Source organism: Coffea arabica, chromosome 6c (assembly GCF_036785885.1).
Source record: "Coffea arabica cultivar ET-39 chromosome 6c, Coffea Arabica ET-39 HiFi, whole genome shotgun sequence".
Classification (NCBI taxonomy): domain Eukaryota; kingdom Viridiplantae; phylum Streptophyta; class Magnoliopsida; order Gentianales; family Rubiaceae; genus Coffea; species Coffea arabica.
Genome location: NC_092320.1, coordinates 7,737,469 through 7,758,791, shown reverse-complemented (window position 1 = coordinate 7,758,791; position 21,323 = coordinate 7,737,469). Strand labels below are relative to the sequence as shown.

Here is a 21,323-nt window from a genome sequence, read left to right as displayed (position 1 = left end):
TTCGTCATCTTCAACATTTTAGTTGAATGTGAACACGGAGAACTGCAGATTTAGCTATTAGAGCTACAATATCGCAGCCCTGACATTTTAGCCGAATTTGTTGTGCTTCAACACGTTGAATGAATTGGACTATTTCCTTCTTCCTTTTCTTTTTTTTTTTTTTCATCATTGACGGAATGCACTCTTTTTCTAGACATGTACAAACTCATTGTTCATCCCAACAAATCTTTGTGTTAAGGAAGGGTACGGAACGAAAACTCAGAGATTGTTTATTCTCTTTTGGTTTCATTTCCGGATGGTGTTTCCAATGGAGATTTGTCAAATTTAATCCAAAACTAAACTATTGTCTCACTCCTAACTAGAGGTGTCAAAATGAGTAACTCAAATAGGTTTGGGTGGATCATAATTAGATAATGGTTATAATTTGATCAACTCATTTATATCTATATAAATAAATGGGTATAAATAAGTATCAATTTATATCCATTTATCAGTCACTTAAATTTCTTTTTTTTTTTTTGAATTTGTTGCATGTTGTTTGACAAGAAATAATAGTATTTTATTGTTATTTAGATTGGTAAAAAATTCGAATTTATTTGTTTAACACTCGCTAGAAGTTCAATTTAAATGTATAATTAATTTTAAATAGGTATACATGGGTGAATTGAGTCAGCCCACTATCTACCAATTAAATGGATTTAATGGGTGCCTATTTAGACCCATTCAAAATTAATGTGTGGGTTTGGGCGGATTATTGATAAGCGAATTTGGACAGATCAACATAATTAAATTATAATTAATACCTGTACTCCTAGCATGGCATTTGTCTAGCGAAGGGATTGAATGAATTAAGCTAATTTTAATTTGGAAGGAACTTATCAGTTTCCTTTTACTATTGCTATGTTTATGTACATATAAATTCAATCAAAATATGACAAATGATAATTGCATTCCAATAAAAGCCTCTAACACTCCACTCATTGTTTTATGTTCATTGAGTTTCAAAAATGCCCTCCATCATCTATTGTTCATGGCATTTCTTCTATTCTTGTTCATGTCTCAATTCATGCTTCTTATTTTTCTGATTCAAAATCATCTTTTTTCATCAACTCACATAGTTTTTACCTCAATTAATATCTTTTTTCATATTGATTTTATAGTGTTGCTTAGAATCTAAACCAATCACTATCTTGAAATTTAATTTAGCCACAGATGCATCCAACTATCATAAAAAATAATCTTCAATTACAATGTAAACTATCACTCTTGCAAACAATCAATATTGCGAAACTTAACAAAAATCCATTTTGCAATACATAGATTATTCTCAAAATCTTTACTTGACCATAAATTTGAAAAGAAAAAGAAACACAGCAAATACTTGTGCCAAAAAAAAAAAAATTGGAGGATAATTTCGTGCATTAAATCGTAATTTGGCATCGTAGGAGTACTAGAAACTTTTTTAGGTGTGCCAATATTATGCGTCTCAAAGTACTTAGGTTATCTGGTCTATGGATCAATAGATGAGAGACCAATTCCGACATACAATAATATATGGCTTATGATGATGTAAGAGAAATGCTGGTGAATAATGTGTGATGATGATATAAAAAAAGTCCATGCATGTGACTATTGTATATTGCTGTTAAAGTTTTAGGTCGCAGAGAAAACTTGCCTAAGTATTTGACATTTAAGTTGTACTTTCCTAGGTAATAGACATTAAAGTTTACTTTTCAACTGCTGAGATTTCAGATGACCAGATGGATATTTGAGGGGATGCATATTTCCTTAATTGTAGGAATAAGTAACGAAAGAATGGATAAATTTCACTTGGTTAAGCAGTAATTTGACCGCAGCTACTGTAAATTTCAAAATCACAGGCTTGTAGGCCTAGATATCAATAATGTATGTAGGTGGTGTTTATTAGAGAAAACCTCCTCAAGAAATCAAATAACAGGAGATCACAACTGCGCGCTTTTGTTGGCTCCCCTATGTATTCCTAAGCAATTAATGGAGACGGATTCTGACTTATATAGAAGTTAAAATTTTAATAGCTCTAATTTGTCCTCTACATGAATGAATGTTGAAAATTAAGTGATTTTTGTATAACTCGAGAACAATTTTATATGAATTCTTTCGACGAATTTGCAGATCTTGAAAAAGAAAAGTTATATATAACGCATCAACCAGTAAAGTATATATTTTATTAACTATGCTTGACACCCAAAAAAGCCTTTGATCAGTGTACGTACTAATTTACTGGTAAAGCTTTGCAGAAACACAGTGCATGGCCTGAATAGGTAATGATCATGGCATGTTTAAAACTTTAAGTAATAAAGATGTAACTCTCCTTTAAAACCCCCTACTCAACTCAACAGGTGTTTGTTGATATGGTGTCATGTTCACCAAATTGAAAATCCACAATTACATGGTCAAAAATCATTAACTATAGGGTCTTCGTATATCGATTCTCATTCGTCGGCAGTCATCATCATCATCGTGTTCACAGTGGATTGTCAATAAAGGCTCCAACATTGTGGATCACTAATTCCTTCAACAATAAGTACAGAATGAAATCGACAAAACCACCAAGTTGGTTCACATATTTTGGTCGAGGACGTCTAGTAGTCATCTTATAGTTAAGACATTTATATCAGGTTTAGCGAAAGCCCAGGTATAACTTGTTCCGTGAAACATTGCTCTAGCTAGCTAGTTCACTGGTTACCGGCTAATGAAATTTGTATTCTTTCGAACAAAAAGGGTTTTTATCGCTACAATTCCACATCAACTCAAACGGCGGATGAGCGTCCTTAATCAAACACCTCGTTAGTCTTGTTGCCTTCTGTTTTTTAGGAAATAACATTACGGTATTTATTACATTAGCAGAAATGGACCAAGTCTAAGATTCAATTCCTGGTTAAGTGAGTTACAGCATACTATATGAAAAATATCTACTCTTTTTTTTTTTTTTTTGAGACTACGAAGTATATCTACGTTAATCCAACCAGATTCGGGCCCTAAATTTTTTAAGTTCGGTTTTAATTGGTCTATGCCGGGAATCCTATCTATATGGATTTATTTTCTGCGAACATGTGGAGGCCGTGTAACTGAACCAAACGCTAAAGATCCAGTAGCGACTCTCTAGTATTTGGTCTGAATCCTATTTAGGCTCCGTTTGATAACACTAAATCTGAATTCTGAATTCTGAATTTTGAATTCTGAATACTGAAATAATTAATTTGCTGAATTTTAAGCACTGAAAAGAGATATATGAATGTCTGAATTTTAATGCTGAATCTATTTATACTGTTTGATAAATATTCATAACTTAATGCTTAATGAGCTAAATTGTACAATTTTGTCCTTCTATCTTTTAATCCAAAAAGGAAATAGAACCAATGATTTAATTAACTTAAAATTGTTATGTATGAAAATGACAATGATTGTGAAGAGCAATGCATACAATGACAATGTTTCTTTGTGTGAGAAAAGGGTATGGTTTCATCGTTTTGAGAATGGGAAAACGAGCTTTTAATACTCCAAAAGCACGTTCAATTACATTTCTCAATCTTGCATGTACTTGGTTAAAGCGTTCTTCTTTTGATCTTGGACGAAAAGCATTTCGAAAATCAGACAACTAATATCTAATATTTCGATATGGTGTCATAAAGCCACGTGTGTGTGGATAAGCTGCATCACATAAATAATATTTATTTGCACAAAAAAAATATCAAAGTATAAATGTTTGTGGATGAAAATTACTGCAAAAAAATACTATTGTTAAAAAAAAAATTTGAATAGAAAATATCAGGTTGTTTTTTTTTAATTAGATAAGGATTTTAAATAGGGAATATTAGGTTGTTTAATTAAATAAGGATTTTGAATGTAATTAACAAACAGGGATATATTTGGTAGATAAAATAAAGTAGTTGAAATAAATCTCTTGACTCTTATCAAATTAAGCATTCAGCTACGATTCTTGTGCTGAAAGAAATGCATACAAATTCAACACCACTTAATAAGTTCAGCAGGTGAATTTTTATTTATCAAACACCCACAACATTTGAATGTCTGAATGAATTCAGTTTCAGCACTTTTTTATGTTATCAAATAGGCACTTAATTAGTTTCTTCAACTAAAGTTTTTCTTCTCTTTTTTTTTTTTCAATCAGTTAAGTCTCTCAATCAGAGAGAGAGAGAGAGAGGGAGAAGGGGGAATGGAGAAATGCAATTTTAGTCCCCAATAATTATCCCTTATGCAGTTTTAGTCATTAAAATTTTGATAAAAAGCAAATCTAATTCTCAACATTTAGTACATGTACAATTTGAACCCCTAAAATTTTGGCAACAACAAATTTAGTCCTCAGTGTATCCAATTTAAAATAGATTTAGGACATTTAAAGAATTTTTCCCAATTAATAATAGAATTTATTCATGTCTAGTCATATGTCTGTTATAATTAAATTTCAAAATAAAGAAACAAACTAATAGCTAACTTTAAGCAATAAAATTAAGAACTGATAACTTAATTTTTTTTCATATAGATTAACAAATTTCCTTTCTTTTTTTTATTTCTTGGTTAATTAGTTGCTAAAGTGCCATGACATGAGTTATTTTTATTGTTCAAAATTACTTGCTATGTTACTTCTTCTCTAAGAAGTTTAATTCAACAAACATGTGGCTGTACATGAATGATTCCACCAATATTTGAGAGAATCAATCAGTTGTCCTAAATCTACTTTAAATTGATAATATTAAAGGCCAGAACATTTTTGCCCAAAGCTTAAGAACTAAAATTGCACCAAGTATCAAATATTTGGCACTAGATTTGTTTCTACTCGAACTTTATTGACCAAAATTACACAAATACCAAGCATTGAGAATCAAAACTGCATTTCTCTCTAAAAACAAACTAAACTTTGTTCACATTTAGCTTGATCAATTAACAAAAAATGAACGAACTCTTATCAAAATAATTATCATATGTCGATTATTTTTTAGTCTTAAGGTGATATTTATTCTTTGACAAATTGAGAATGTTGATACCAGCTTTACCAATTTACACAATTACTTATTTGTTACACATAAGATAAACTATTTATTATCATGGAACAGGAATTAATCCATAAAAGTAAGATTTCGAAAATGGTTGAATCAACCTATAATTCAACTTCAACTAAGCGTCTGTTAAACAAAATTTTTAAATTTACTTGATAGAACAAAAATAGAAGAATAATTATTTTTTATGAAACCAGAATTTTGTTGTTGCATCCTAGATTTATTATTAGGCAATGGTCAAAATGCAAAATATAACATTTGTGCTTAGGAGTGGATTATTGGCAGTCATAGCAGTGTACGTTAATTGCACAAGACAGTTAAAAGATAGTGACGGGTTGATTTTAAAGGAAATACATGACACTGATTGTGCAATATAACTTACAACAAGAGAGAAAGTTTATTGTATTTTTGGATATTACTTGTCTTAGAAATTTGATAAACCTAAATTTTGAAATCTGAAATATTAATCTACTAATTTATTGAATTATTGAGTAAGAAATCTGATAAAACTCATTATCTGATAAAACTCGTTATCTGAATCCAAATATTGAATACAATATGCTTCTTTGATAATTGTAGACAATTGTATACTAAATTTTATATATTCTACAATTTTGTCCTTATTCTAATTTATTCATTAATGATGCTATTATCTATTATATATTTTATTTTATTTTAAATAAGAATTAATTATTAAAATAAAAAATAATGAACCATAAAATGAAAAAAAATATTCATAACAAAACTATTTGAGGAAAAATAAAAAAGCTAGTCGATGTATGTGTAATCTAGAAGATGAACAACAAGAAAAGAAAATAACATGTTATTTTGTGGGTTATTTTTGTCATATAAAAAATACTTAAACCTTAATATTTGATCCTATTTTATATTAAGTGATAAGTGAACAGTTTGTCTAGACAATTCAAAGTCACTTAATTATGAAGATGCCCTATTTTTAGTTATTAAACAAGTCTGAATATGTTAAGGTCTAAATCTATTAAATTTAACTACTGAATTAAATTATCAAACAGGACCTTTCTAATTCTATTTTACAATCATTGAAATTCTAGATCCTTTGTGCAAAACATTGCCCAATAAAGCAATTTGAGTGTAAAGCTGCAAGGAATTGAGGTTGAAAATTGCCCTTCCACTTCACAACTTTGATTAAATCATAGAATTGGCTTACAAAATTTTCGGTCCCATCATATATATTAAAGTTTGTAAAATTCCCTCTTTTATCTATGTTACCTCCCTAAATAATTCAATATAGTATTGGACGCACTTCAAATAAGACAGAATACCATTTTAGCTAAGAAGAAAAAAATTTTTTTTGTTCTTAAAACAATTCAAATATATAGAACGATCTTCTTTCTGAAGTTTTATCATTAGACTCAAAAATATATGTGACACAGATCTCTTTGAATCAATTTATTCGCGCTCTAGTCTTACGAAGATTAAGAAAATATTTTTATAGAATTAGAAGATATATAGGTTTTAATTGGTATTTCTAAAGTGTAGATTGTGTTAAATTACAAGGGATGCATGATTCAAGTGTATGAACATGAAACAAACAAAGAGATACGCATAAATAGAGTATTGAATGATGGGGAAATTTCGCCCCCCTCGTCCGCTGCGGTTCTGAAAGCCGCCAGCAGGGGATGGGGAAAGGGAGTGGCCACACTTTTACGCTTTGCCCACAGCGGCTAAAATCCACCTATTTATGGACTCATTGGCTAATGCTGCCAAAATGCCCTCTCCTTCTTTTATCATGAAAACCCTAGGCCCCTTTTGGCTGGCAAATATCAGACGTTTAAGAACAACTTTTTCAGCTATCTAAAACCCATTTTGTTATTATTATTTCTTTTTTTAAAAAGGAATTTTTCTCAACCCCTTGTACCGGTCACCCCTCACCTTAATTTCCTGCAATACCTTTCCCTTTCCGGTCCGGCACCACCTGGTAGCCGTGGCCACAGCTGAACCCAGTATTTTTTTATTGCACATTCCCTATTGATCACTACCCTTCTCTCTGTGAAGCCACTTTGGATCCAAACCCTACTTTTCTTTTTTCTTCCCTCTCTCTTTTTATCCCTCCCTCCAATTCCTGTATTCTTTTTTTCCAATTTCTAAGGGAAAATAAAGATCCCTTTACTGGTATACTAGTACTAGTATAATCTTCTTTTCATATACACGCAAAAGTCTGGCTCTACTGTTGTGATACACATTTACATAGAACTTCTGGAAAGAGAGCAAGAGAGAGAGAGGAAGAGAAAGATAGATAAAGAATATATCGTAGCCTTTTTCCCTCGTATATATTGCTTGCTTTTCTCTTTTGTGTGCTTGCAGGAGAGGGTCTGGAGAGTTGGTTTTATATTTATCTTCTTTCTTCTTCTTCCTCTTCGTTGTTTGTTTTTTCTAGCTCCATTTTTTGGTGAAGGACTAGACAGTCATGTCGAGCTGCAGCGATGTTTCGCCGCCACCACCTGAGCAACTCTGCTACATCCCTTGCAACTTTTGCAATATAGTTCTTGCGGTATCCATCAATTAATCTCTGAAGCTCTTTTGGCTAGTGGGATCTACTTCTAATATACATCCTCAAACTATATATCCATATTTTGTGTCATTTCTTGCACGATGAGTGCTTCTTGTTATTCCCGCCGGAGGGGTGGGTGAACAAGAGAGAACATCATGGTTGCTGGAAAAGGCTAGCTTTTGATGCAGAGAGATCAGACTATTTGGCGTTATTATACCGAATTCCATTAATCTTCTTTTGTACAAAATTTTGCTTGGTTTTTCTTGCGGACAAGTCTCCATCGTTCGGACTTTCCTTTTCCCTTCTTTCTTTTGCAGTCAAAGAAAAGTCTTACTCTGAGGTCTTAAAGTTTCAAAATGACCAGAGAGAGTATGTGAGAGGGTGTGAGTCAGAGAGAGAGCGCGCGAGTAGTGAGAGGTTTTACTGTATTGATTTCCTTTAAATGTTTAATTTGTCGTCAAAGTAAGGAAATTTTGACGATAAAACTCTGATGAAGACAAGTCTTTGAGCCTTGGATTTCCTCCCACTGTGCCATACCTTTACTTCAATCTCTACCATCAGCCCAAGAGCAAGGGAAGCATCCAGAAAACATATTATTGTTTCTGTGGCTGGTGGAGAGGTGAATTTACTCACCTGCCGCTGGTTTTCTATGGAAAACTCCAGCGAATAGCAAAATAAAGAACAATTACTTCCCCTCTCTCCATTTTAGGGTTTCTTTTATTATTATTTTTGAATCAAAGAGGTAGCTATATTTTTTTATTAGCCCCCTTGAACCCTTTAGCTATTCAATAGTTAGCCCTCAGTTCATTGGGAAAAAAATCGCTGCTTTCTTTTTTCCTTTTTTTCGGTATATGGATTTATATTGAGTAAGAGGGATCTCGAGGTAGAAAATCGTATGTTTCTTGACTTTCGGGACTGGTAACTTTATAACAGCGGCTTCTGAGAAGTCTATTTTGGTGGTTTTTGTTGAATTTTTCAGGTGAGTGTTCCATGCAGCAGCTTATTTGATGTCGTGACCGTCCGATGTGGACACTGCACCAATCTATGGTCCGTGAACATGGCAGCTGCATTCCAGTCGCTGTCCTCCTCCTCCTGCTGGCAAGATGTTCAGGTCAGCACCCCATAATATCTTCAGTATGGCAGGCCGGCAGTAACAACATTGATCAGCTCAATTTGTGGGCGATCCATCTACTTAGGCTTCTGAAATCTAGGGTGGGAGGGGTGATTTTTCCTTCTTTTGAGGGAATCAATCTCAAATCTCTTCTTCCCAAGCCCTCTCCATTAACAAACTTGAGATGCAATCTTCGTAGATCGAGTCTTTTCTTTTTTTCTTCCCTCCCTCTGAGACCTGAGACAGAACCCTAACAGCCGCCAGAAGAATTATTTCTAGTCTTTGTAGGCCGTATTTTTGCGGCTAGACAGTGTAATTAGTCAGGCAGTGTCAAACTCCTGCCCCGTTAAAGTAAACTAGGATTATATATCAGGGGATATTTTATTTTGCTTTTGGATCTGCTGATTTGATGTTTTGATTGACATGTATGGTTTTGTTGGTTGAAGGTTGCTAACTTCTTTCTTTCGTTCGTTTTTTATTTTTATTTTTATTTTTGCCACCCCATGATCTCTTTTCCATCAGGGGCTTGTCCTCTACTGCGGAAACACAGCCCCATCTAATCCCGCATTTCCTTTAGTGGGGGGGCTTTCACTTCTCTGGGTTCCATTCTCATCGTCATCGTCATATTCCTAACTATGTTGTGATCCTCTCCTCTCTCTCTCTCTCTCTCTCTCTCTCTCACTCTTTTGAATGTCTCAGTCAACTCTCCCTTCCTCTCTCTTTCTCACACTCAAAGCACCCAACGCCAAGAAGATTGACCCCCGCCCCATCCAGCCTTCTCAACTCAGCAGAGTGCAGACGTAGTAAATGAGTGAAGAAGTGATGGGGCCAGCGAGCAACAGATGCAGAACTCCTGTCTTTCACATTTGCTGATAGTATTTAATTAATGATGCTTTTGAACAAATCAATCCCGGCCGAGTGTTTCTTCATTAACTTGGTAACACGGGGTTAATTTCAGGCTCAGAACTCCACTCCGCCTGATCAATACAGGATCGACTTTGGTTCCTCCGCCAAAGGTTACAACATCAAGCCAGCAACGCGACCATCCATACCAAACCGCGCTGAGGAAAGGATTGTGAATCGACGTGCGTGCGTTAGTAACTTGAATGATTTAATTTCCCCAGTTTTCCCTACTTATGCATGTTTTTAATTTCTTTCTTTTTTTTTTAAAATTATTGTTTCTCCCATTTTGTTCATCATATCATACGCACGAGTTCCTTTTTTCAGCTCCTGAGAAGAGACAGCGAGTACCATCTGCATACAACCAGTTCATAAAGTAATTGCACCTGCGCCTGCCTCAGTACTCATCACCTGAATTAATACTAGCCACTCTTTAATCATCTGTTTTTCTTGGGCATTGCCACATTGAACTTATTAGTAGCAATAAGTGATCTATCACTTTCGTTACACCACCTTATTGATGGGAGAAACAAAAATACGTGCAGAGAAGAGATTCAGAGGATCAAAGCCAATAACCCGGATATTAACCACAGGGAGGCTTTTAGTACAGCTGCCAAGAATGTAAGTGTGCACGTTAATCTTTGCAAACTTTAATTGTCTCGCCTTTTCTTGGATTGCACAACAGCAGATATCAGAGCAGTAATACCACTTTTGTTGAATTTGGCTGATGATGACTTGTGAACTTTGAATTCTTGGCTGTAAAAGTGGGCGCACTTCCCTCACATTCACTTTGGGCTCATGTTGGAGACCAATAACAAACCCAAACTAGGCGAGGTACGTAACTCCAAAAAATAAATAAATAAAAAGACTATTTTTCAGTTTCTAATCATTATTTGTTTTGCTCTCTCCGAGTTTTGGGTTTATGCTGCAATTAAAATTCATAAAAGATCGTCATTTGGAGCCTCTAAAGAATCATAGCCATCTTGGCCCCCTTAACACATTTGAGTAATTGAGAGATCATGGTATATTTATAATTAATCAACAAGGTTGTGTGTATGAAGTAGATACCAAGAGATACATCGATTTTTTATTTTTTTTTTTTTGGTAAGTAAAATTATTGAGTTAATGCCCGTGAATTGAGGAATTTGACTAAAAATTTTTCTTTTTTGACTGAAGCAAATAGGGGTTGCTGATTTACTGAGTCGGCATGCGAAGAACTGTGGATGTGGTTGCATGCATGCATAATATCCCAAGCTTTTCCCATCCAAAAAAAAAAAAAAAACAAGAAAATTAACAAAGAAGAAAAGAGTCGGAAGTTTATTTTTCTTCTTAGAGATGCATGATACGTACTTTAGTTGTGTAGGTTTAAGTTTTCTGACTTATGTACTGTCCATCGTTCTGGCGAAATGCCTCTTGTCACTTGTCACCATAAGTATGCAAATCATGAGTAGCCATTTGATATTTTAGTCTGAGGATAACTTGATCAAAAAAGAGAAAAAAAGAGCAAGAAGGAAAGAAACGGAAAAAGTACCACGATTCTGTATTATTACTTCCCAGGGTCAAATTTAGGAGCTAGCAAGGGCTATAATCACAGCATCCACGGTTCGGGAGACACAGGGTTCTTATGGTTTTATGCATCTGGTTCTCAATCTCTTCAAATGCATGTGATTAACTAGCTAGATGCGCATTCTGCTTCAAAATATAAAATTGAGAAGATTCTAATCTCAATTCTAGTTGCACAATCATTGCGAAACAAACTGATTAACTCTTTTTTTTTTTTTTGGTCTTTATATTCAAGGTTGATGACTTTTAGGTTTTCCGTCTTTGGCAGGATTCTGAGAAGCGCCTAACGCCAAGGACTGCACTATTGAACAAATGAGAGCGCCATAATCCCCCCCCCCCCCCCCCCCCCCCCCACAAAGCTTGTCAGTGATTTCCGAGCTCTTCAAATGAATTGAACAAGACTTGTGACACTATTAAGCTTGTATTACTATTAAGCTTGTATTACTATCACAATATCCCAGTCCTGCGTTGTACTTGTTACAAAATGCTGTATGGAAGATACTACCAGTGTGCTGTTGCAGTAAGCTACTTTCTTTTGCTTATGTATTTATGGAACTCTTCAATCTGGCCTCTATGGATACATGATCCCTTTTCTTTGTTTGTCCCTTGTTTTACAAATTTGTGGGAGGTTTATGTCTTTAGGAAAACATTTTACAGAAAGTATATTCCGACTAATCATCTTATTTGATGATATATGCAAAATTTGATTGCTCCTCTTTGCGATTAGCACAAGAAAATGTTAATAGTAAAGTCCTTTCGGTTACAACTCTAGTAGTGTTTGTTGGACATATCCTACATTATTATCGAGATATAGGCAGTTTATTCGATGTGCATTTATAATATCTAAACGAGAATGATAGTTTAACTTGACTGCACTGGCAATTTGGATATTACGCGGGGCACTGAAAAAATTGGCATGGTAATTTTATAAAATTTGGGCGATCATCCTTGATTTTGCTTTCAAGTATCATACAATTCTTCCTGAGCCTTGTTTCTTGCGAACAGCTAATGAGGCATACAAATCCATGACATGCTCAGAAACCATCCTTTCAATCGGCCAACAGCTTGCCTCATGCCATCTTTTAGGTCTTGAATGCTAACATTGGTCGTCGTCTAGACACTAATAATTTTACCTTTTGGGGTGCTAAAATCTTGCTCTAAGGTTACCTAATGGATATTAATATAGGGCATCGTTTAGGTGTTATATACATGTAAGACTAATTGGTAAAATTTTCGAGTTTTCATCTGAAATAGGGACATGAAGTTTATTCGATCGACCTCTATCTAAATTTTGTAAAATACCATTGAAAATAGTGAATTTGTAAATTCTCAAAAGTTTTCATTTCCTTTTGCGTGACTTCCAGCCCTTTACTAATCATATATATAAGAGAAAACATGTAACAATGTCTCGATCTTCCAAGAAAAAAAATTAGTTAGTGTTGTATGATAGCTTTCAATTGTTCTAGTTTCGCCAAGTTTCTTGTTATGACCAAGTAATTGGCATCTTTTGCTTGAAGTAGAAAACGAATTAAGAATGAATTCATGGCAAACTTCTACTTTACCAGCTTGATACGTGCATTACGCGTACCTAACTTTCAAAGATCGTCTTTAGAATGGATGGACAAGTGCGGGAAGTGAAGGTTCAACATCAACAAAATTGAGATTCTACTCCTCTGATAATTTTTACTAACCTTATCAAATGTCTTGTCGATGGTACTTTCAGTGGACAACTTTAACCAAATTTAGCAAGGCAAGCCACTATCTTTTGAGACATTGAACCAGAAGGGAATCAGGAACGTAAAATTCCCTTTTCGGGTGGGTGAAAAGAAAGAAAACAATACTAGATTGAAAAGTTACAAAGTTCTGCATTTGGTAGAATGCTCTAGGCTTTTTAACTCTATCTCCCTATATCTCTTTGTAACCCCCCCCCCCCTATCATTTTCTGGTGGTCAAGGAGAGGGAGGGAAGAGGGATTTTGATTGAACAGCTAGCATGATCCCAGGGTATTGAATTTTTGTGGGGGAGGGGGGAGAGATGGCGGTGAGGGTGCTTGAAAGTTAAAACCCAAATTCTGGTCCCCTGGTAGCCTTTTACCAGCTTATACTTGGTACCATGCTATGCCAATCTAGCATCTGTAATGAGCAAAATGCCATTGGTGGCAAAAGCTTTTTGCTTTTCATTTCGCTATAGCTGAAAATATATATATATAAACCAGGAAAAGACCTTTTGTGTCAAAGCATAGGTACGTACAAACGCATTCCCACAACACATGTAATCCTGGTGATAAAAAAGAGTGATCGATGGACCACCATTTTAGTCATCTGCCATCCATCCATCATGTCACACTCCTCTACGGCCAACGCAGCAGACCACTAAAAACCAAATACTACTTTGTCAAGCCAATTTGGCTGCATTGTTTCAAACAATATCGCCCATTTCTTTGTTTTTCAGTCTTACTTGATGATATTGAGAGAGCAATTTCGCAATTAGAAAAAAGAATCAGCGGGTTTCACACTTACATTCGTCTGTTGTCCAACAACGGATTCATGCAGGCGTTTAAAACAGTTTTGATGTACGAGATATTAATAGTGAATGCTTCTTTTATTTGTTGTAACAAAAATAAAAAGGTGTATAAAAAGAAAATTAGAGCGGAAGCTGAAATCTAGGAAAACTGTTAAAAAAAACAAGGAATGAATCAAATCAATGTTGGTCCTTGGGATCTGAAAAGAGGGTTGTCCTACTACAATGTACATTACAAGCTGGCAATGTTTTCTCCTAGAAAATAACTGTACACTGGGAAACTTGGGGAAGCGACGCCAGTAGGATGCTGGGGCTGCTTCTTTTTCTTTCTTTTTTTTTTTCTTTTCCTTTCTTTCTTATTAAATTTAAAAGAGCTGTGTCTGTGTGAACGAAAACGGCTGGGACAGAATCTGAAACGTCAAATCCATGACTGTCATGCATTCATTGCATTTCTTGTCACTTCATCTCTCTGACTATCGCCCGGCCGGCGGCACCTACTCAGCTCATCAGCCCTTAAAAGCACAAAATATATAAGGGATAATGTCAGAAAGCTCTTCCAAAGGTTTCTCTTAATATTACTTACTTAGCGCCTCTAAAATCTTAAAAATAGTCGCTTGGTTCTCTTTATTTTGTTATTTTTGTGTAACAAGATTTTTAAAAACTCCGAACTATCCTTTTGCTCATATTACTAAATAAAAATGCTTTTAAATCGCTTTATTTATTCCAAGAAAAATCACAACATTAAAAATTATTTTTAACAGTACCACAACATCACAAAACTATAGTTCATAAAAGTGTAAATTTAAAAAGTAAAAATAGATATTTGTAAAGAAATACACTAGCACCAATTCAACTCTATATGCTAGCTCAATTTCTCATGAATCTTATCTTTTTTTCCCAACCTCTTCTCAACGCATGATATAAACCTTTAAGTTGCACTAAATCATTATAAAAATTTATTCAAAATAAACAAAGAAATCATATCCCACTCTATCATGATCATAAAAAGAAAAAAGATAAACAAAATTTAATTACTATATTTACAAATAAAAAATTACATAGTCATCCAAAAAAATGACTAAGAGAAAATGTTGGAAAAAGGTGAAAGAAAAGAAAGTGTATTCTTGTTTCTCTTTCCTTTAATTTTTTAAGCTCCATTTATTTGACATGTGAATTATACATCCAGTAAGGGATAATACAGTTATTTTGCAGTTTTGAGAATGAGGTAAGCGATACTTTTAAAATTTTAGGGGTGCTAAGTGATATTACAAAAAACCTCAGGAGCGGTTTCTGATATTATCCCGGTAAATACTTTTTTTTTTTTGGTAAATAAAGATGCATTAAAAATAAAAATTCCGGTAAATACATAATACTAAGTGAAAATCACTAAAGTTTCTGATGCCACATATTCTTGGGTCAGAGAGCATCCCTACTCCTATATCAGTAGGGCCATATTATCATCAACTTACCCCAGTTTGAACCCTTTTTAGCCTAGGGTGAAGGGTGAGTAATAAGGTAGCAGGCCAGCTATGGGAATAAGTTCCACCCCAACCAAAAAAAAAAAAAAAACCCATGGAGAATATGTTGTAACATTTGGAGCACTGCCAGTAGTGTTTGGTTGCATGTCATACCACAAACGTGGGAAGCTGTGTAAAATTGCAAGTACGTACGTCAAGAAAGAGCCCTGGAATTTCTATCGTTTCCGGAAAAAAAAAAAAAAAAAAAGGAAGTGAATAACTGAAAGCTAATTTGGAAGCTGGGTGAGTAGCACATTTAACCGAGAAGAAAAAGGAAAGTATATTGTTGGTAGCATTTCAGTGCAAACAAAAGCGCTAACCAAGATTCTAAATCTTCGAGTTTTAGAACAGATTATATATTAACTATGAGTAATGGAGTACTTCATTGATATGTTCAATTAAATCAAAGGTCAAGAAAAAAGTACATGATATATACAGATACACAACGAACACGCAATATCTGGGGACAGAGACCAAGCCCTTTCAATGTTGGGCTAGCAGTTACCGGATTGGGGCACACAGAACTGTGAGCCCGAAATATCAACATGGACATATCAACATGGGCTCTTAGATTACCATTTAGTGGGCTCTGCAACATGGACATATCAAAGAGTCCATTATTTTTTTTTTATCAGATTTTTAAAGTTAGCTAATTAAATCTAATCTCAAATTTAATTTCAAAAGCCGGCAACTCTTGAGACAAACTTGGAGGCTTAACTACCCAACTCCCAAACCCTTTAGGATCGATGTAGGACTGCGGGAATATCAAAGAGCCCTTAGGTAATGGTTTTTGTTACCTCAACCTTATCCATAACATGAGCTACCATTGCATTTCCATTTCTAATAGTATTTATATTTTTTTTTACATAAATAAATAAACCTTGCCAATTTCTGGCTGAGTGCCTGATATATCAATTAAGCACGACAAGTTGCAATTTATTACTACTACTAAGCAGGTCCAAGTCAAAGAAGAGGATAAGGATGAGGTCTTTAATCTGTTAATTACAAGTGTAAAAGTAGAAAAAGAGAAAAATTAATAATAATGATCCACCGCACGAAAGGATAAAACAATGAAGATAAGCCAAAGACGCTAAAAAAGGCTAAATGAAATGAAGTGAAGTGAATGTGGCCAAAATACCACAAATCTGATCTCATTAAATTGCCTCAACAACGTGTCACATCTGCAGGCTATTGCTCTCCCTCCAATTTTGCAAAGTGTACAACCATTTCCAATGCTTGGCACTAAAATGAATCCCAGTGTAAAACACCGTCAGATTAGGTGGTTAAATTTCAGGATTTACCGAAAAATCCCAAGATTAAGTAGGCAGAGAAACTAATAAAGGTGGCTGAGATTACTGGCAGTGCTAAATATTTACTGGGACTTTTTTTTTATCGTTATTATTAGGTAAATACACATACATACATGTGTGGGTGCAGTTAATATATAGTTAAAAGTTAGTTGGTCCCGTTTTGTTTGTGTGCGGGTCTGAGTCTGGTGACTCTCTCACTCTATGACTCGCTGCTCATTATATATTCCCTTTTTATGCTATTAAAATATTCAAGTAACTTGAACTCTGGAAATTGAGTAGGTAAAGAAGAGAAATGGCGAGCTCGGTTGAGGAAGCCAACGAATTCGTGTGCTTGGAGCTCCCTGCTCCTTCTGGCTGGAAGAAAAAGGTTACCCCTTTTCAGAAAAGTCCTCCTTTTTCTCTATTTTCATGTATTTGTGTGCTTTTTGATTGGGTTTTCTAAAGTTTGCGTTCTTGTGGTTTTGTTTATTTGAGTTTTGCGTCCTTGAATTCAATTGGACTTCGTTTAATTCTGTGTAATTATGCTGGTTTGAGGTGGGATTTACAAGACTTGCGGTGTGTCACCCGGGGTTATCTGAAGTTTTGTTTTTTACGGGTTTATTGAGGTTTTTTGGGATTATTTTTGGCTTGTTTGGGGTGAACTGGGTTAGGGGCATATTTCCATTTGGTGTGGTTATGTGGTTTCTGAAGTGGAATTCGACCAACTATGGGTGTTCATTTGTAAATTTTGAAGCTAGGGTTGAGAAGGCCATGGTAACTTGTTTAATCGGTCCGCGTCATTTTGTTGTTTTTGGTTCTTTAATTGTTGTTATTCAGCATGAGTTCTACTCTGTGTTTTTTGGACTGGGATATGGATTCTGCTGGTGATGAAAAGGAAATGAACTTAATTTCCATGGTGATGATAAGTAAGCTGGGGCATTACATAACGACGTTGCCATAGTTAATTGTACCTTCTGTTTGCATTAGTCGTGCATTCAATTTTATCAGTCGGAGTTAGGTTTTATTGTTATTTACTTTCATGTGTATTTTAAGATACCATCTAGGATTTCCTAACAAGACTGTGGAGAAGAAAGTGCAAGTTGAATTGAGTCTGTAGTTTGACCTATAGCTTGTTGCCGTAATTACTAGGGTTGGTTTTGTCCGAATTACCTTTTTGGTTTCTGCATTTTCAGCAACTGGGATTGAGTTCTAAATTCTCGAAATGGTTTAATGATTTGGGCTTTGGTCAAGAATTAGGTTACACACTAGCAATTTCTAAGCTCAGAATTTTAGGAACATTTTTCATTTATGCAGTTACTGGTTGAAGGTTGTTTGCTTGTTTGTACTTGATTGGTAGCATGCCCTGTTTAAATGTTTCTAAACTTTTGGCACAGTGTATTTCTGGTTTCAAAGCTGGCAAACCCTGAGTTTCATAGAAATGACTTTTTTTGGTCTTGAAAGTTTATCTAAGAGTGGAAAGCGTCTAATAAGGCAATGCAGCTCTTGAAATGCTATGTTGTATTCTATTGTGTACTTTTAAGATTGTAATTGCTACCAAATCAGCTGCTTCAATTTATGGAGCACCTGTAGGTTTCTCTTTTCTTCCATATATTTTGATTATGAAGTCTGGTAAAATCATAATTTCGTTCCACTAAATAGTTAGCTGTAACGTTTAAGATTTGGAGAGCCTTTTTTTTTCCTTCGGCTTGTATATTGCTTTTTGATAAGCTATATGCTTGGGAAAGCAGTTCTGTAAAGCAACTCAAGAAGTTGTTGGTTTTGTATGTCGACTGGGCTTGGGTCGTCAACTTATCATCATCACGATTTAATTTACATGAGATTGAGGTTAGAATTCTATTTATGATTTTCCTTTTTTCTCATGGAATTTTCTGTTACTGGCTTTTTTTTTTGGGGTGATTTGCTGTTTTTTGTTGTCACTTTCTTCTTTTGTAAAGGACTAGATCTTGAAGTATGCTTCCATCTCATGATGTACTACTAGATTAAATTAAATAAAAGACCTTCTCTTCGGTAAAATCCCAAAATTGATGGTTGTCTTCCTGTTTCCCAAGTGAAGCAAAACCACATTAGGTAATGGCCTGTCTTAATTTGATACTTACACCTTTGGTGCAATTTTTGTCTATATAGAACACCTATATTTAGACTATTGCATAGGCCATGCCAATTTGTTCCTTCAAAGAGCACTGATTTGATGGTTTAATTTCCTGTATATCTGCTGAATTGAATTCGTGTTGTTTGATTTATTTGCCAAGTTTTATCATTTACTTGCTTCCCACAACCTAATTTTCTACTTTTCTGGAAACCTGATAGTGTAAATGTTTAGTATGCCTAACTGCTGCTGGGGCATGTAATGTCTTTTATCTTGATGACTGGTATGACCAGTATTTCAATTATTGTTTTGACTGCTACGGGAATTTAATACCTGGTGCTTGAGGTCATTATCTGATGGGTCACGACTGTTGCTGACATTCATGGTCTGATATCGGTGCTTGTGGCTGCGATGATAGAACTTTTTAAGTTGTCTTTACAGTTCTTTGTGTCCATGCATGAATTCCAAATTCTACTTTGTACAACCCAGCATATTCAAGAACTTAAAATTTATAAATGCATTAAAGAGTTTCAATGTTCACATTCATTAATGTGAGCAAACACAAGGCAGCTGAAGAGGCAGTGTTATATGCATGCCCATGTGCCATTCATATCACGATGTACCAACTGTGCTGAAACTTTTTAAGATGAAGAGATCTTTATTAGTAAATGAAAAAACATGGGATGGTTAAACTTTATAAATTTTGTATGGAAAAATGAGACCGTGGATGTGAATCCAATATTCGCTTAAAGGATACTATGATTTGTTTTTATTATTTTTGAAGGAAACACTGGATGCCCTTAAGGACTAGCTTGAAGTACACTCTTCTATGCCTATACCTTTAATGTGTCTTTCATCATCACCATATCTCGCACAATAAGTTGAAACATGAAGCTTTGGCTAAGCTTTTTAGGTTGAACATGAGTGGAAGGAAGATTGCTGGAGCCAATCTTTGTCAAGTTGCACATGCTTCAATATCAACTTGTAGGACTCCCTTGGTTTAATGCATCTTTCCTAAACATATTGCTTATCTCATTGTCTGGGTTCTTAACTAAGCATCAAACATAAACTCCCACATTTTTTTTTAATTTGAAGTGTTGTTTTATTGTGCAATGTGAACTCTATAATTCTCCAAAAATCTGGATTTATGTTCCGAAAATTGTGGAACAGGCTGATTGCTTGTCTTGGCTTACTGTTTTATCTTTTTGTTGTGGATCTAGTCTTTCCTTATCATGGAATAGTTAGCTTAATTCATCCTGTCTAGTCTTGATTCAAGCAGGATCCTTAGGCTATTTCTGATCCTAGACTTATGGTCCTAGTTCTGGATTTCATTACGTTCTGAATTCTTGTCCTTGAGGAACTAGCTCACTTGGCATTCATCTGTAGTTTACACAATCCCAATGCATCTGTTTTGGTAGTTAAAAGCCTTCAAGTTGAGTTCCCGTGGTGTCGTCTTTCTGTTTTTACACAATCCCAATGAAGTATCTTCCTCTCATGCAGTTTATGCTCAAAAAAGGAGGTACACCAAAGAAAAATGAAATCATATTCACAGCCCCAACAGGAGAGGAGATCACCAGCAGGAAGCAATTGGACCAGTACCTCAAGACCCACCCTGGGGGTCCTCCAATATCAGAATTTGACTGGGGAACTGGTGAAACCCCAAGAAGATCAGCAAGGATCAGCGAGAAAGCAAAGGCAACTCCACCACCAGAGAGAGAGACTCCAAAGAAAAGAAGCAGAAAATCTTCTGGTTCAAAGAAGGATGATAAGGAGAAAGAAGCTCCTGAAGGAAGTGAAGCAGCACAGGATGTCCACATGGAAGAAGCAGAAAAATCTGTGAAGGATACTACTGGTACAGTGACTGAGAAAGATGTTGCAAAGGAAGGTCAAGATGAGAAAGGGGGTGAAACCCAAACAATTGAAACTCAGGCCACTGATAAAGATGCTGTAAAGGAGAGAGAGAATGAAAACAAGAATGAGACCCCAGCTACAGATTGCAAAGCAGAAGATACTGAAGAGCAGGAGAAGAATGTTGAAGCTGAAGTGGTGGATTCTAAAGAGTCCCAGGTTGGGAAGGTATCTGATGGCTCTGAAGATGCCAAGGACAAAGAAAAACAACAGCAAATACCACCCATCGAAGCAGAGAAAGAGGATGGGACTGGAGAAGGAGACAAGCAGGTAACTGGTGCTGAAGAAAAGAAGCAAGAAGTGGAAGCAGAAGAGAAAGTCGATCAGAATAGTGAAGCAAACAGGAGCGCTGATGGGCAAAGTAGCTTGGTGAGCGAAAAGGCTGAGGGTGGTGTGATACAGAATGGCGATCGTGCAGAGGTTGACAAGTCCAAGCCTTGAATTTATCAAACATAATGCTGTTTATGTAATATCTTGTTCTGACCTTCATAGGCTGGTGGCTTCTTTTGAATGACAGTAGTGTTGTTGTTGAGTAATAGATACTCCGATTGTTCACGAGACATCTGTAGTATGTAAAATCATAGATTAGCAGGTTAATGTCGCTGCTGTCTTTCGTTGAACGTGTAGTGACTGAGATCTTTGTAACATTACTACCTTACATTATAGAGTAGGCCTTCAACATTCCAACCTTCCTTGCATTGAAGGAATTGTAGGTTGCATAGATCTCTGTAACATGTCGATCAGAATTGTGTCTATGTAATGATAAAATAAGTCATCTTCAGTTAACGCGAGTTTCCTTGGCTCGCAAGCTTACGGATATC

At 35.3% G+C, this 21,323-nt stretch overlaps 2 protein-coding genes across 2 annotated transcripts; both read left to right on the top strand.

Annotated features, from left to right (window-relative positions):
- Window positions 1-7,306: 7,306 nt before the first annotated feature.
- On the top strand, window positions 7,307-11,658 carry LOC113691889 (axial regulator YABBY 5). The gene is made up of 7 exons (XM_027210216.2): window positions 7,307-7,587; window positions 8,567-8,698; window positions 9,657-9,783; window positions 9,926-9,974; window positions 10,144-10,219; window positions 10,364-10,432; window positions 11,430-11,658. Exons 1-7 carry the CDS (start codon window positions 7,504-7,506, stop codon window positions 11,475-11,477), a joined length of 585 nt encoding a protein of 194 aa, XP_027066017.1. The 5' UTR covers window positions 7,307-7,503; the 3' UTR covers window positions 11,478-11,658.
- Window positions 11,659-16,658: 5,000 nt separating this feature from the next.
- Window positions 16,659-21,288, top strand: LOC113692657 (uncharacterized). Its single transcript, XM_027211125.2, has 2 exons — window positions 16,659-16,875; window positions 20,095-21,288. The coding sequence occupies exons 1-2, from the start codon at window positions 16,801-16,803 to the stop codon at window positions 20,941-20,943; spliced, it is 924 nt and encodes a 307-aa protein (XP_027066926.1). The 5' UTR covers window positions 16,659-16,800; the 3' UTR covers window positions 20,944-21,288.
- The last annotated feature ends 35 nt before the right edge of the window (window positions 21,289-21,323 follow it).